Source organism: Peromyscus californicus, unplaced genomic scaffold (assembly GCF_007827085.1).
Source record: "Peromyscus californicus insignis strain IS unplaced genomic scaffold, ASM782708v3 Scaffold_9__1_contigs__length_137607984, whole genome shotgun sequence".
Classification (NCBI taxonomy): domain Eukaryota; kingdom Metazoa; phylum Chordata; class Mammalia; order Rodentia; family Cricetidae; genus Peromyscus; species Peromyscus californicus.
This window is the reverse complement of record NW_026294617.1, coordinates 130,456,149-130,471,988: the sequence shown is the minus strand read 5'-3', so window position 1 is coordinate 130,471,988 and position 15,840 is coordinate 130,456,149. Positions and strand designations below refer to the sequence as shown.

General features: G+C 45.4%; 1 protein-coding gene across 1 annotated transcript in view; it reads left to right on the top strand.

The window, feature by feature from the left end:
• St6galnac5 (ST6 N-acetylgalactosaminide alpha-2,6-sialyltransferase 5) overlaps positions 1 to 15,840 on the top strand; it is a 173,326-nt gene that overhangs the window by 145,592 nt on the left and 11,894 nt on the right. Inside the window, exons 3-4 of the mRNA XM_052730208.1 lie at positions 988 to 1,397; positions 8,042 to 8,149. Of these exons, the coding sequence (XP_052586168.1) occupies positions 988 to 1,397; positions 8,042 to 8,149 (518 nt within the window). The remainder of the gene's footprint in view (positions 1 to 987; positions 1,398 to 8,041; positions 8,150 to 15,840) is intronic.

Here is a 15,840-nt window from a genome sequence, read left to right as displayed (position 1 = left end):
TGTGCCTGTAACCCCACCAGTTGGGAGGTGGAGGCAGGAGGACCCAAAGTTCAAAGTTATTCTTGGCTACATAGTGAATTGATTAAAGTCATCCTGGCCTAAGTGAAACCCTGTCTCCAAACAAACATCCCGACTGCCATCTTCTTTTGAACTTCCTAGCTTTGGGCTCAGGCTCTAATTTCATTATCTTCTTAGAACAGGGAGGAGATATTTCCCATTAAACATGAACAGGAGATGTTGAATTTGTTAGCTCTTATGTGTCCCTGGTTAGCTTTCCATGCAGGCTGTCATGAGGTGTGTTTTCAGAAAAGAACCAGAACTCTGCAGTTCCAGAATGGGGTCTGAGGTTTTTGAGCCTGAGGCTTTATTTACATCGATGAAAATGGGGTACAGTGATTTCTGCCCTTCCCCAAATCTTAGGAAAGAACACTCGATTCTTCATTTCACAATCACAGCATTGACTGCATGTCATTGCTCTTGTGACTCTTGAATGGTATTTTATTGAGGGGCAACACACTCGCTGAGCATCCAAGAGCGGCGATAAATGCTTGGCTTTTCAACAAGGGGAATAAGAGCCAAACTCGAGCCACAGCAATTTGCAGAAGACACTTTGCTTTGACTCGGGGCCAACTTGGGATTCAGAAAGACCTAGTTCTGAAAGTCTGACTTCTTCCCATCTCTAAGCTAACTAAGCCTGGCAACAGTGGCCTTGCTGGGTCACATGCTCACACAGGGATCTAAGCCCTGAGCCAGTGACAGACAGATCAACACCAGCTTTCTGTCTAGCCTAACAGCCGCTGCAGTTTAGAAGGAAGTGCAAGGATTCATGCAGCTGCAAAGGACCACATCTAATCGGGCATGCGGCCGGGGTAGGGGATGGGGAATGGATAAAAGAAGGGAGGAGACACCCTTGTCTAAAGACAGGGATATAACTTGGTAGTGCCAAGGAAGGTCTGACACCATCTTTCTCCTCCTTCTGCCTTGCAGCCCCTGAAAATGCATTGCAAGGACTGCGCCCTGGTGACCAGCTCAGGGCATCTGCTGCATAGTCAGCAGGGCGCCCAGATCGATCAGACAGAGTGTGTTATCCGCATGAATGACGCCCCCACCCGAGGCTATGGGCTTGATGTGGGCAACCGCACGAGCCTGCGGGTCATCGCACATTCCAGCATCCAGAGGATCCTCCGCAACCGCCATGACCTGCTCAACGTAAGCCAGGGCACTGTGTTCATCTTCTGGGGCCCCAGCAGCTACATGCGGCGAGATGGCAAGGGCCAGGTGTACAACAACCTGCAGCTTCTCAGCCAGGTGCTGCCCCGGCTGAAGGCCTTCATGATCACACGCCACAAGATGCTGCAGTTTGATGAGCTCTTCAAGCAGGAGACTGGCAAAGACAGGTACGGGGCATAGGGCAGTGGGGAAGCAGGGGCAGTGAGGATGTGTGATGGGGGCAGTGTCGCTAAAAGCAAAGCTTTGGCTGAGGGTCTGTATTGTGAGCCCTATGGTCCATGTCATCAACATCAATGGGGTTCACATGTTGGGTCACCCTGGTAATGGATTTTTGAATGTATCGGGCAAAGTGACATGACGCACAGTGACCATTACTGAGTAATTCATGACTAAGTCCTTATTTTAGAAAAAAAAAAGGCTGGATGGTGACTGGCCTACATTAGGAAACCGTGGGACACTGTAGCTTCATTTATGGAGGAGAGAAGTGTGGGGAGATGGCTCGCTTTACAACGTGCTTGCTGCACTAGAACAAGGGCCTGAGTTTGATCCCAGTAATCATGAAAAGGGGGGGGGGCACGGTGGTACATGCGTAGAGTCCCAGCGCTGGGAGGCAGGTGAATGACTAGGGCCTGCTGTTAGCAACCCTAGCCTACTTGATGAATTCCAGGCCAGGGAGAGGCACTGTCTCGTAAGACAAAGTGGACAGCCCTGAAGAGTGATAGGTTGACCTCTGGAATTCACAAATGTTCACATTCACCCACATTTACACACACACACACACACACACACACAGAGAGAGAGAGAGAGAGAGAGAGAGAGAGAGAGAGAGAGAGAGAGAGAGAGAGAGAGAGAGAGAGGTGAGATTATTTTTCCCTTTCAAAGATACACAGCCATGCAGTCAACTGCTACTCATTGAAAACCTACTGCTTGCTCAACACTGCATCTTGCATCTGCCTCTGAACATAGTAAAAAAAAACAAGATGGCACCCTCCGAACTCATCACCTTAGACAGTCACCAAGTAGTGACAGGAAGAAAATGGGGCTATAACTTGTATGGTAGGAGACAAACCATGGTTCAGGGCAATGTTTTCCAAAGTGCTCATTAAGACTAGATAATAGGTGCTGGAGAGATGGCTCAGTGGTTAAGAGCACTGGCTGCTCTTGCAGAGGACCTGGGTTCAGGTCCCTGACACTCACATCATGACTCCAGTCCAAGGGACTCTAACATTCTTTTCTGCCTCTTTGGGCACCAGGCACACACATGTTATATACACATACATGTAAGCAAAACATACATGCACATAAAGTAAATATTTTTAAAATTTGTATTTATGTATATATTTTATGTATGAATGCTCTCTCTGCATGTATGTCTGCATGCCAGAAGAGGGCATCACAACCCATTATAGATGGTTGTGATCTGCCTTGTGTATGGGAGCCCGTTTTCAGGTTCCTTGTAGCTTTATCCAGGAGGTCTGCATAGAGAGGAAGATTAGGACCACGGGCATGAGTGCAGGTGTCTGAGATGGTCTGCACTTGGCTGTGCTGGGGGGAGGTCTTTTGCTCCACCCCTTGGCGTTTCTATAAATACCCTGAGGCAGAGACAGTCGGGGCCCGTTGGAATAGGTTCCAGGCCATCTTAAGGCTATCCTTTATTTTCTATCTGTTTATCTCCACAATCTAAATCCTCTATCTAATATTTCCTGCTGTTCACACTCAAGAAAACTCTGGGGAGCTGTGGGGTTGGTGGGTAAACGCCCCACAGAATGGCACCTGAACAGGGACACGTGTGGGTGCCAATTCAAAACCTATTTCAGATGGCACATGATGATAATGATGATGCATGTGTCAGATAGATGATAGGTAGTTTTTTAGATATGAAAATGTTCTAAACTTAGTGGTGATCATTCTGTGAATACACTAAAATCAATTAAATCGCACACTTTAAAAGTGAAATGAAAACCAATCACATATATACCCACATCTCAATGTACTTAGAGTCCTGGTATCAAATGTATTTCTCAATATAAGTTGCATATTTTTGAAAAAAATGAGTGGTATAGGTAATCAAAAGGCTATCTCAAAAAGATGCTTCAAGCTGAAGACAAAGACAGTGTTTCTACAAGTATGGAAAGAGCTGGTTGGGAAGAGAACTCCCCCCAAGAGACCAAGGGACCAGGGAGAGAACATGCAGGGGAATTGCAGAAAAGGTACCCACATGGATGTATCCAGGATGTCAGGGCAAATGGCAGAAGATAAGGGAAAGAGTCATGAGCTGCACAGGTCCAGAGAGGATGGGACACAGGACACTGAGCTACTCAGGGAAGCCTCAAAGGGTGGCTAGACACACAGCTCTGGGTGGAACTTCAGCTGTTTACCTTCTAGAGACTTGATGACCTACATCACTTCCCTGTGAAAATAAGGGCAGTGACCACCAGTCATCAGACTGAACTAATAATTAATCTCTGTGGGGTTTTTCTAGTTCTGAAACATATACTACTTTAGTTGATGTACACTTAGTGGCCTAATACCCTTCTTATAAAAACTGACTTATAAAAAATTTGGTCAGTTTCTTATCTTAAATTTAAAGAGATTTGTTAAGTCCAATAAAGACCAGAAAGTACAGAATCCACTATTTGGCTAGCTTAGGAACATATGATTGGAAAACAAAGCCCATTATCCCCAAATTCTTTGGACAAAAGAGGGGTGTTCTTAAACCTTAGGAGTGTTACGGCAGTTTGAGGACTGGGCCTGACAGTAGGGACCAGAGGAGAGCATGACTGCTGTCCACACTACAGCCTCTTTCTTGGCAAGACACGATAGACCTGTGGTTACCACAGTGCAGACCCATGGCTGGCTTAACAGGTCCATGGCTTGATCAGGAGAGCTGCAGTTAGATGAACACACCTGTGACCTGTCCATTAGCTAACCTAGTACATTTCTAACCCAGCCACGGATCACACTGGTGCTCCTGATCAAAGTTAGGAGCTGATAAAATCCGCACTGTGCTCAGCCCTGTGACCCAGCAACAAGAGAGGCAGCCTTACATGTTAAACAGTTCTCTAACTGAGAGCACGTTTTTTAAGGACTAAGACAAGCAATGAAGTTTACAATTAAATGTTGCTGCTCTGAAATTTCAAAATAAGTTTAAACTGTCTCTTCCATAGAAAACACATTCTCTCCTTTCTTATTTGATGATTATTCATTAAATGTAAGTCTTCCCACAACCCTGGTGAAGGATTCATGAAGATAACTGTACATGGCTGGTCTCAGTAAGGGATCACATGATGTGGGTAGCCTAGAGACTGGATCATCCCATCCTTTGGCCACTTGAGATCCCTAAGAAACATATCCTACCCTTCCCTAAAGCCTGACATGGAACAACTGCTCAGTAAGTACATCTGTGTTAGTCCCTGCTGTAAGAAGTCTTTGCTGCTGAGCTCTGGGGTCTCTTTCTGCAGTTATACCTCAATTAGCACCCACCCTGCCCCTGCTCAGAGAATCTCACCTATGACCTTATAGCACACCAAAGCATACCAGTCTTTCCAAAGGAGTTTTGTCTCTTACCTTAGGAGACTGTCTTTAAATAGATAGCATTATATTGACTCAGTGTTCTTATATGTCCCCATTCTTAAGCTGAGAGAGAGAAAGAACCTTCCAGAATAGATTTCCATTCAACTGAAACCCAGAACATTTGGGCTGAAACCATTCTTTCTATGTAAGCTAAGAAACCCAAAAAACAGGAGCACATGTTGAAGATACATAAAGAGTTTAGTTTCTAACCAAACCAAACTCATCACTGGGACATCAGTCCAGACTAATATTTTTTTAAGAAATAGATTTTGTCAGTAGATTTTGATTTATAGGAAATTTTACCCTTAAAAGTGGAGATGAAAATGACTCATGATCAATCTGCAATTAAGAAGCGTGGCAGATGACGGAGATGGCCGAATCATGCTCTTTGATATTAGAAAGTAACTACACTTGAAAATAACTTTTTAATTGAATAAGGGCACATTAGGAAAATATGATTCAGAACCAATATTATAGTAATTACATAAAAGAAGTATAAATGAAATAACTGCAGGAAGAATATTTCCATTGAGATTATAAATGAGATTCTGGTGGAGCAGAAAGGCCTTTAATTGTAATTTAGTGTGCACTATAGCATTATCAGCTCAGTGTGTTACTTCATCACATAAAAGAATATCTGCTAATTTCCACTAATAAGCACATGACAGCTCTTCATATTCTTTCATTACAGCTGATTAACTGTAAAAACAGTAGATATTCCTTTGTTGGAGAAAAAAAAGTTCAGATCCTTTCAGGAAGACAGTACAAAGCAGTTGCGTTTCTACAGCACATGATCCCAAGTTATTATTTAGGAAGCGTGGGGAATTTTAAGCAGCACTTAAAAGAACACCTCACTTCAGTTCCTCTAGCCCCCCACTTTGACTTCTTCCCATGTCCTGTGGCCCCACATCCTCCTGCACTGGAGGCTATGGCTTGTGATCCATCCAGAATCACAGGAAAACATCCTGGGCTTCTGCTCCTGGGAAATCCACAGTTGATGTTTCCTGGGGACATAACGGCAGGAGATAGGATAGTGATCATTTTGTTCCAGATCTCTCAGGGATCTTGGGAGATGAGTGAGGGTCGTTCTCTTCCTGGGCTCCACATTTCCTGGTTAGTAATCCCTCAGACTAGTCCAGGAAGAACTAACTGTCCAGTACATTGACACAGCATGGATGAGAAGATGGGCTCTCATTCAAGCCAAGGCTTTTCCCCCTCTTCCCTCTCCTTCTGGCTCCACTCCTTCCCACAGCCTTATGAAGGCAGATATCTCCCTGGTGAGAGGGAAGGGATATATTCATGCCTACAAAAGCTGGAAGCATCTGTTCTTTATAAATGCCGCCCTAGCTTCTGATGCAGCTCCTCGATACCCAACGGCAGAGGGTTGAAAGGGCTTTCTTCGTGGGTACTAAACAGCACTGAAGGAATGTTGAGTTACTTTGTTCATTCACCCCAGCAGCCAGGAGAAAAGAGAGGGAACTCTGCGTGTCAGCACACCCCGCTTGGACCCTTTTACGGACACTTTCTAATTTAGTTCTCAAATGGCCAGAGGACGGAGCACCCCATCCTGCTTTGTAGATAAGACACCAAGGCTCAGAGATCAGCAGCAACTGCCTCAGGTCATCCAGCTGCACACAAGAGAAACAGGAGACAGTAAAGTTCCCATTATCCTCATCTGTAGGGGCTGTAACAAGCTTGGGCAGGAAGCAGTAGAGTGCAGGAAAACATGGTCAAGGCTTAAGAACTAGAAATGGAAACTGTAACCCACCCATGTCTTAAGGCTTAAGAACTTGAAATTGAAACTGTAACCTACCCATGTCTGTCAGGCACTTTACAAGGCACAAGCCTCCTTAAAAGTATTTTCCTATCCGTGCATGAAGGGACATAAAGCAAGCTGTTTAACAGTCTTCCTCTCAATATGCGGAGCTTTACAGCACATCTGGAAAGCCCTTTCTGCAGATCTGTTATTCCCCTCACATACAGCTGTGCGGCTGGGCAAAGTCAGACAGTCTGACCTTGGGGATAAGGTGTTTGGAGCTGGCTAATGAGGCATGCCAGGGCACTGCAAAAGGAAAGGCAGCAATCCCCAAAGAACTGAAATTAACCTCCACAGCAGTGTAGCATGGAGACCAGTGTGGCATTCTCAGGACTCAAATTAGACCTTGGTGCTGTGTCTCCACAGGTCTCCTTAGGCTGGGCATGTTGTTCAGCCTCCACACAGACGTCTGAATAGACATGTTAATGAAGGGCAAAATGCACAGATTTATTTCCTTAAGCTTGTTGATTTGGGACTCAGACATTTTCAGAAGGCCCTGAGTGCCCTTAGGTAAAGTTAAAGTAGATGCTCTGTTAGATGTAAATGTACCCCTGGCTTTCTTCCTCTACCTTTCCCAAATGCATGTGCTCCTCCTAAGAAAAGACATTCAGTTAGGATGCTGGTGCACTTATTGTGCTTGGGGACAACCTCTTACGGATGGGTGGATGGGTGGACATATACATACATACATATTTGATAAATGGGTAGATGGGTGAATAGACAGATGATCGATAACAAGTAATAGATAAATGATAGATGATAGAAGACAGAATGAAAGATAGATTGATGTTATATAGTAATAAATGATGGTGATCAATATTAATAGAAAATAGATAAATGTTAAACACTTACATAGATGATAGATAATTGGCTGGATGAACAGATAGAGAAATAGCAGGATCTTATACTCATTTGTATTTCTATTGTTCATTATCTAGCTTATTTAGAAGTGCAGGGAGAGTTCCCAGTCAAGTATTCTAACTAATAACAAATAGCCACATGGATATTGTCATCTTACAACTGAGTTATGACAGCACACACCTAAACATTCAAACAATGATCATATCTTTAATGATGTAGAAATCTCTCAAGCATCAACATCAGTTATGACTCTACTATACGAGATTTCAGTTGAGCAAAATTCCAGATGTTTATCCAATGGGAGAGAGGGAGAGAAAGTGTGTAAAGAGTGTGTGCATGTGTGTGTGTGTATGTGTGTGTATATGTGTGTGTGTGTGCGTATGTGTGCGTGTGTGTGTGCGTGTGCGTGTACGTGTGCGTGTGTGTGTGTGTGTGTGTGTGTGTGTGCGCGTGTGTGTGTGTGTGTGTGTTAGGGTTGGGGGTATCTTTTTAAGGATCCTGCATGGTTATGGATCCGGGACTGCTTTACCAGAGTGAAGACTTCACCGTTGTTCCTTCCAGGAAGATCTCCAACACTTGGCTGAGCACTGGCTGGTTCACGATGACAATCGCACTGGAGCTCTGCGACAGGATCGATGTTTATGGCATGGTGCCCCCAGACTTCTGCAGGTAGGACTGATCTGCAAGCATTCTTCGTCAGCAGTGCTGTGCAGGCCTCAGAAAGAATCTGATTCTGAACATCAAGCTCAAAAGACATCTAAGCGTCTTCTAGGGCAACAGATTAGCAAGTTCCAAGTTCCGGTTCTGGAAACTGCACTTAATTATGCGATATAAAATACTGAGAGTTTTTGTTTGTGCTCCTGGAGAATTAATCCATCTTATGCCCTTCACTTGTCCTCCACCAAAAGCAACGCAATAGTTGGCATAATATTAATGATGAACAGGCATTGAGAAATGTGAGTTTCCTTTTCATTTGGAACAGGCGCAGTCATTTGTAAATGAATTCATGGGGGCAGTTCCTTGGATGGAGAGGCTTGTTTCCTGACATTAAAATATCCCTTTGACTCTCTTTCTCTTACCACATTCTAGCCTTGGCTCACACTCCTAGAGCCAAAATCACAGGCAGGATTATTCAGATCTATCCCTTTCACGGTGGTGTGCACACATCTCTGCTGCTTGATGCCTGAAGTCCCCTCCTGACCGGTGCCCAGGCAAAGTGTGCCCAGGCAAAGTGCACCCGAAAAGAAGCACCGAGCAGTATTCAAGGGCTCGGGTTGTGGAAGGTAGCCCACTTGAAAACACAGGTGTAGTGTGAGTGCTGAGGCTAAGCAATTCTGAAGGCACTTTAATTTTCAGGAAGGCCCGTGGCCTCCCCGCGACTTCACCCATAACCTTCAAATGGTCAGACCCGTGCAGGAGTGATTGACATACATTAAGCAAACAGATGCTTGCCTATCCTTTCATGATCTCCAACCTAACAATGCCTCAAGGTCATGGGTCTTCAGGCAAAAATATCCTTTGAATACATTCAGCAAGAATGAGGAATAAGGAAAAGGACTTGATCATGTCTGTTAGTCACCTCTCTGTTACTAGAGCATGCCACACACTGGGTTACTTATGAAGAATAAGAGTTTCTTCAACTCACGGTTCTAGAGGCTGGCCTGTCTGAGATGGAAGGGTTGTGATGGATGAAGGCCAGGACATGACACAGTGTGAAGGTCGATCTCTGCCAAGTTGACCTAGGTGACTGAGGATATCTCTGAGTGTGTCTTTGAGGGTATTTTCCTGAGAGGATTAACTGAAGGGGGCAGTACAGTCCCACGGGCTGCAGGTAGATAAAAAGAAGGCACCTGAGTCCGAGGGTTCCCTTCTCTCTGTTTCCTGACCCACAGACTGTGAGCTGTTCTTGTCTGTCACATCCTCCATGTCATGATGGCTGAACCTTCTGAATCCAGGAGCTGAAATCAATCTTTCCTCACTTAGGTTGTTTCAATCAGGTGCTGTGGTCATGGTGATGCAAAACCAGATAGTAATCGTTATAAGAGGGGCGTAGACAAGAGACAGAAAATGGCTTATGCAAAAGACCCACCTTTGAGACCACCCATGGATCCACAAATCCATTAATCTGTTCAGAAGGACAGAGCCCTTGTGACCAGACCCAGCCTTCTCTTAAATATCCTACCTGGTCTTCCCTCCTGTTTTCTAGGAGAAGGTACAGGGTACCTTTGTAGCTCAGACTGGTCTCAAACTCATCATACTCCTGCCTCAGCCTCCTGAGTGCTGGGATTATAGTTGTATACCCTCATGCCTTGCTGGCCCTCCCCCTAGACCCTCAGACATGACAATTAAACTTCAAGGTTGACTCTGGCAGGTGCATTCAAGCCTCAGCATGTCTGTTACCACTGTGTCACATTCTTCTTATTAACACAGAGATCCGGCACAATAGGATTCCTTGTTGGTATATAAGAGTCTGTCACAGAAGAGAAGAAAAAGCATGAATAGAGAAACCTTGGGCACAAAAGCATCCCACACCAGGGCCATATTGCAAGGCCCAAGCCCAGCATGGGTGAGCCTAAAGCAACTTTGAGTTGAGTTACCTCCTTGTCCTCAAGAGAAGAAGCGGGTGTGTTGATAATAGAATCCACCACAGGGTGTCATGGGTGGATTAAGTAAGCCAATGCATGCAAAGTGTTTGGAACGATGCCTTGTGAGGCATGCTAGATTTGGTCCTTATCCAGTTCCCGATCTCTTACATCACCAGCATTTTTTCCCTGTTTAACAATTAAGGTGCAAGAAATAGGTAGAATGGCAAAGCAAAGGGAGATGCCCCCTCCAATCAACAGTCTAACCAAAGATACGCAAGGTGCCACCATCAAAACTGATATAATCATGTAATATTGCCATTAGGATGCCAGGAAGAAAAAGCATGAGCAAATTGAAATGTTAATGGCTTCAAGTGTTCAAGGAAATATATCATTTATTATGGAAAACAAATTAAAGGCAAGTTAACATGTCATTTCTCTTATTCACAGCTAGTTCCTCATGACTTCATGTACGGTAAGATGGTGACAATCTATGGAATGATACTAACAAGGAAATTAAGACAATGTCAACACGCCATGTGTGGCTTCCAGCTCTGGACTTTGGCTCCTCAGCTGCTACTGAGAAGGAGCAGCAGTTACCTGCCAAGATGCTCTGAGCAGAAGGGTCCTGCCAAGGTTGTGTCTCAGACAGTGTCAGGTGGCACGGGGGACAGGCTTGGGCACTCCTGGGAGCATCTTCTCAACCATAGCTGTTCAGGGAAGGGTAGGAAGGTGTGTCTATAGACTTTCCATTGCTGTGGTAAAATATCCAATGACAGTAACCTAAGCAAGGAAGAGTCGATTTCAGCTCACAGTTTGGAGGTACAGTCCATGCTGGCAGGGGTCGAGGAGACAGACGCCTGAGGCATCTGGTCGCATTGTACCCACCGGAAGTAGAGATGGATACAGGTGCTCAGCTCGTTCTTATTGTTTTGCAGTTCAAGGACCAAGTCATAGGATGACGCCATCCACATTAGGGTGTGTCTTCCCACCTCAATGAACCAATCCCAAAACTCTCTCACAGATATGCCCAGAGGTCTATCTGCTAGCTTAGTCTAGATCCTGTCAAGTTAATCATCAATATTAACCACCACAGACAGAAGACAAGGAGAGACACATACTCGTACCTATACCCACCTTTTATTTTCAAGATATGCTGATGAGTGACAAGGACCCAGTTCCCACCTATGTGACCTTGAGCCTGGCTTCCCTTCCGAGAAAATAAAAATAAAAACAAGCTGGCTATGGGGAGTATGAAGAGATAGTGGGTACAGTGCCCTGCATACAGTGCTCAAGAAAGACTATTGTATGTGATTAATCTTACTGATAAGTTAAGATTATAATGTAAGATATACAAGTAGTTAATATTCTCCCAAGCATTATTTCGCAGTTATTTTGAAAGATGTCAAGATTTTTGGCGGAAGATTCAAATAGGACTCACCTCTGTCATCTGAGATTCTCACAAGCCTAACCCACATCAGACTAACAATGAGCACAGTGACATCACTCACCACGTGGCTATTAAACGGCATTTTTGACAGTCCTCGTCTAAGTATCAAATGACCTTTGAAAATAATGTCTCCCTCAGAGAATGAAAAACCAACTTACAAGTCTGTCTTTCTCTAACTGAACCATTCTACCTTTGGCTTCATGTTGAAAGTAGCTGAGGAGTAGTAGTGACCCCAACACCATACACACACCATAAGCTGTAGGAGGTAAGATGGAGGATTCTGGTTTGTGTGGTGATGGCCTCTGGGTTGGTTGAATGCCCCAGAAGGTGACCTCTATATGGTCAGTCTTGTGTGTTTGGTTCCATGTTTAGAGTTGCAGGGTACCAGGCAGTGGATGTTCACTCTCCATCATACAGCAGGTACTTTTTAAATATCGGGGAGGTGACTCTGTCCCCCACTCTCTCTTTAGTGGTCTAGGAAGTTTCCTGTGGGTAAAACAAGCCATGCCTGCCTGTAAGAGAGTTGTGGCTTTGAGAAAGTTATTTGACTTTCACTGGTCCTTGGTCACCTTGGTCAGGCTACTCGGTGACCATATCTCAGAAGTTTCAGCTCTCAGGTCTATAAAATGCTAGGGGCATCAGCAGTGGTCTTGAGATTTTATGATAAGTCCACTAGTAATTGGGAGCTCAGCACCGCCTTGAGGTTACAGGAGGGAAATACTCCCTAGTCTGGAAACGGGGGACCCATGGGCACACTCTGTAAAGGTGCCCCAAGGCACAATAGTGCTCAGTTACAGAGGGTTCTGGGTCCTGGGAAGGAAGGACAGAAACGATCTTCAGTATGAGCCGGGTCTCTCTTCTGCCCCACTGGCAGTTGCACACGTAATGCTGCCAGCTACATGGGGACTATCCCAAGGCCACCTTCAGAGAACTAACCATTCTCTGGCTTCTCAGGCTTTCCCCAATTCTCACCATGGCACCAGACCTCAGCCACTGATCAATTTTACAAATTAACTGCTTTAGAAGAAGATACAATTGGTATCTTCAAGAGAAGCCATCCATGAAACTAAGCACAGAGACTTCTGTTCATTTCACTAGCCCATGTGGGGTTCTGGGAAGGGAAGGGAAGATGAATGAGACAGGGTCTGACTTCAGGGCCTGAATCCCACTTGATCAGAGTTAGTCACAACGGTCAGAAGGTTACGTGGGTGGTACCTGTGGAGAAAATGCTCATCTGCCTGTCAGGGCATCCGACCCCCGGACGTTTTCTGAAATACCCATCCTTAGTTTTTCAAGTGAACTTGGAGGAGTCTTTGCATGCCTGGGGTAAGGACCTCCCTCCTCACTTGACCAAAGGAAACCCCTCCCAGACCTATATAAATGGGCTCTTGTGTAAGATTCCTCTGCAACTGGAGATCCCCTGGCAGATAAGAAGTCTGATAGCCTCTCTGGTCTGAGATAGAATCCCACTGCTTTCTAGTCTGAACACAATGTCCACAAGCTTCTTGGGACAATGTAATTGTCACTTCTTTATCTCCAGGAAAATGGAGGCACAGAGGCAAAGGCTTGCACTGACTGTCAGAGTTAGACCAGCAACCTGACTGCAGTGACCCTGACTGGATCAGCAACCTGACTGCAGTGACCCTGACTGGATCAGCAGCCTTCTGCGTGGAGTCAGAGGGGAATGTGGGGCTGGGGGTGGGCTGAATTCTTTGAGAGGCCAACAGTTGAGGAATCCATGAATCCCCGAGCTGCAGTGTGAAGTGTAGGGTGGTATAGGAAGCCCTCTTCCACCGGCCTTCCTGGAGGTCTAGCTGTCTCCACCCCATGAACCTCAGTTACCTTGAGTAGTCATTCAGTAACAAGAAAATTCCTAGGAGGCCCTAAAAATACTGAGTAAATAGGCCCTTTGGGAAGAAGATTAGTCTCATATTCATATTCAAAAACCACTAAGGGAAGTGGAGGATGTAGAAATGGCCATGGTGGCAGATAAGGAGAATGTGCAAGACCTGGGGACTTAACTCCTGGCTGAAAGCCATGGGAGCAGCAAGCAGCTCCTCCTGATGGCGACTCCCGGCCATCGCCTCACACTGCTCTTACCAGCCCTGGTTGTTTTCCTCCTCAGCTATCCCTGAGATCTCACCACAGTCGTGACCCTTATCGTTTGGCACAGCTCACGGGCTTCCCAGAGCTTGTAAAACAGAGTCCATACTCTCTAGCTTAGTCCGGCAGCCCTTCAGGAGGCACCTTTTGCACACTATTCTGGTCCTGTCTTCTCCACCCACACAAATTTATTTCAGCCATGCAGAAAATCTTGTCAGAGAGCTGAACCTACAGGCATGCCCCCCTGCCCTCAGCATGGAGTTCCATTTTTCCCTTCCTTCATTTACCTGGAAACTGCTGGCTCTTTCCTAAGTAATGGCTTCTGTTTCCTGTGCACACATCCCAAGCCAGCCCTGAGCTTAGAATAAACACATGGATTAATTCATCAACTCTTGTGATAATCTGAAGTGTAATGCTGGTTCCAACATTTTACTAATGAGGCCACAGACCTGAAACACCTGGCCAGTCAAAGTCTTGGAGCTGATAAGGGACAGAGGCAGGATTTGAACAGAGATCTGCAGACCTGAAGAACATGCTTTGTTAACCCTTCACCTTTCCTTTTTAGCCATCATAGTTCAAATTCCACTCCTGCATGAGTCAGCCCTGCAGGCTCACTGGCCTTACTGTACCTCCACTCTGCCCAGCTCACCGGTGGCTTCTCTATCTCCTTCATTTACCCATCCATTCATTAAGAGGAGGCAGTGATGTCTCAGTCTCCATTTGTATCTTTAGATCTTGTCGTCATGTCCAGAACATGGTGTATATTCAGTATAATCAGTTCATTGACAAACCAAAAGACTCTCTCTTGGCAGTTTAAGAATTTGATTTGGAGGCTAAGAGATGGCTCAGTGGTGAGGAATGCATACTGTTCTTTCAGAGGATCTGAGTTTGGTTCCCAGGACCCACAACAGGTGGCTCACAACCTCCTGTAACTCCAGCTCTAGGTTTCCAACATCTGGGCCTCCACAGGCACCATCACACATGACACATACATTCAGACACACATACATTAAAAATCAATCTAGAGAAAAAAGAATTTGATTCAAAGCATTAATTGTGAGTCAAATAAAAGGACATGATGAATGGAAGGCGTAATTAGCAAATGGTAACTTCATATTTTGTCAGTAGAGGCCAGCATTGGATCCCTAGAGAGGGGCTTGAGTGCCAACCCCCACCAATCCTCCCTTACCAGACTTCATATCCATTGGTGTTCAGAAAGCTGGAGAGAATTAATGGTGTGCTGCCCCAGTGACAGCATCAAAATGTATTATTCTGTATATGGTAGCCCCTTAAATCATGCCGTCTCCAGATAGGGAGCCTAATCCATCCTTTGAATGGACTATAAATTGCAGGAAAGCTCTGTTATCATTGCTTTCTAAACTAAGTTATGGTGAGTATTTTTAATATCATTTCCTTTGTAAATTATTTGCGATAATAATGGACCAAGCATTTAAATTCTACCTAATAATCTTATTTCCGGTCATACTTAGCACATTACCAAGTTTACAGTTCTCTGCTAGCCATCATTTCTTATTAATTAGTGGAGTAATGATTCAGAGTGATCACTGTCATGGAACTAAATTAATATCTCATCCATAATGTGAAGGACATCTCAAAGGTATCATGAATACCAGAGAGTTGATTCTGCTAGAATTATTAGCTAGTGAGCATTAATAAAACTGCCAGCAGAAGCGGCAGGGACAGTTCCTACTTGGCAATGGTCCCCTGAGCAGAATAGGACACTTAGGGTGGGCAGGTACAGAATGGCGGTGCCACCTGTGTGGCTCACATTTAGTGAAGCATGACACTACAGTGCGCTTCTTCCTGGCGGCTCACCACTTCCTCCAGCTTTGCCACAGCGTGGCTAACGCGCACCCGAGACTGACGGCTTCCATCAGCTGCTGCCTCCCAGGGGTGGATCTCTCTGAAACATCATGGTGCCTGCCACCTAGGAGTCAGGATGGGTGCTCAGGAGAGCACTGTGGCTTGCTCTCCTCTGAAGGATAAACAGCTGGGGTTGGGTGCTCCGTGCTCCCCAGATGCGGTGGTAAGCCACAGGCTTCCAAGGTGACCAGCTAATTTCTTGCTGAAGAGGCTACTCAGTAGGCAATCCAGGTGGCTCATGAGTCCCACGGGCAGAGGCAGGGCTGCTTTGTGACAGTGGTTTTTCTCTAAAGGGCTCTGGCGCGGGCCAAGTGCAGAGTAACCCAGGCACACAGCCTCTG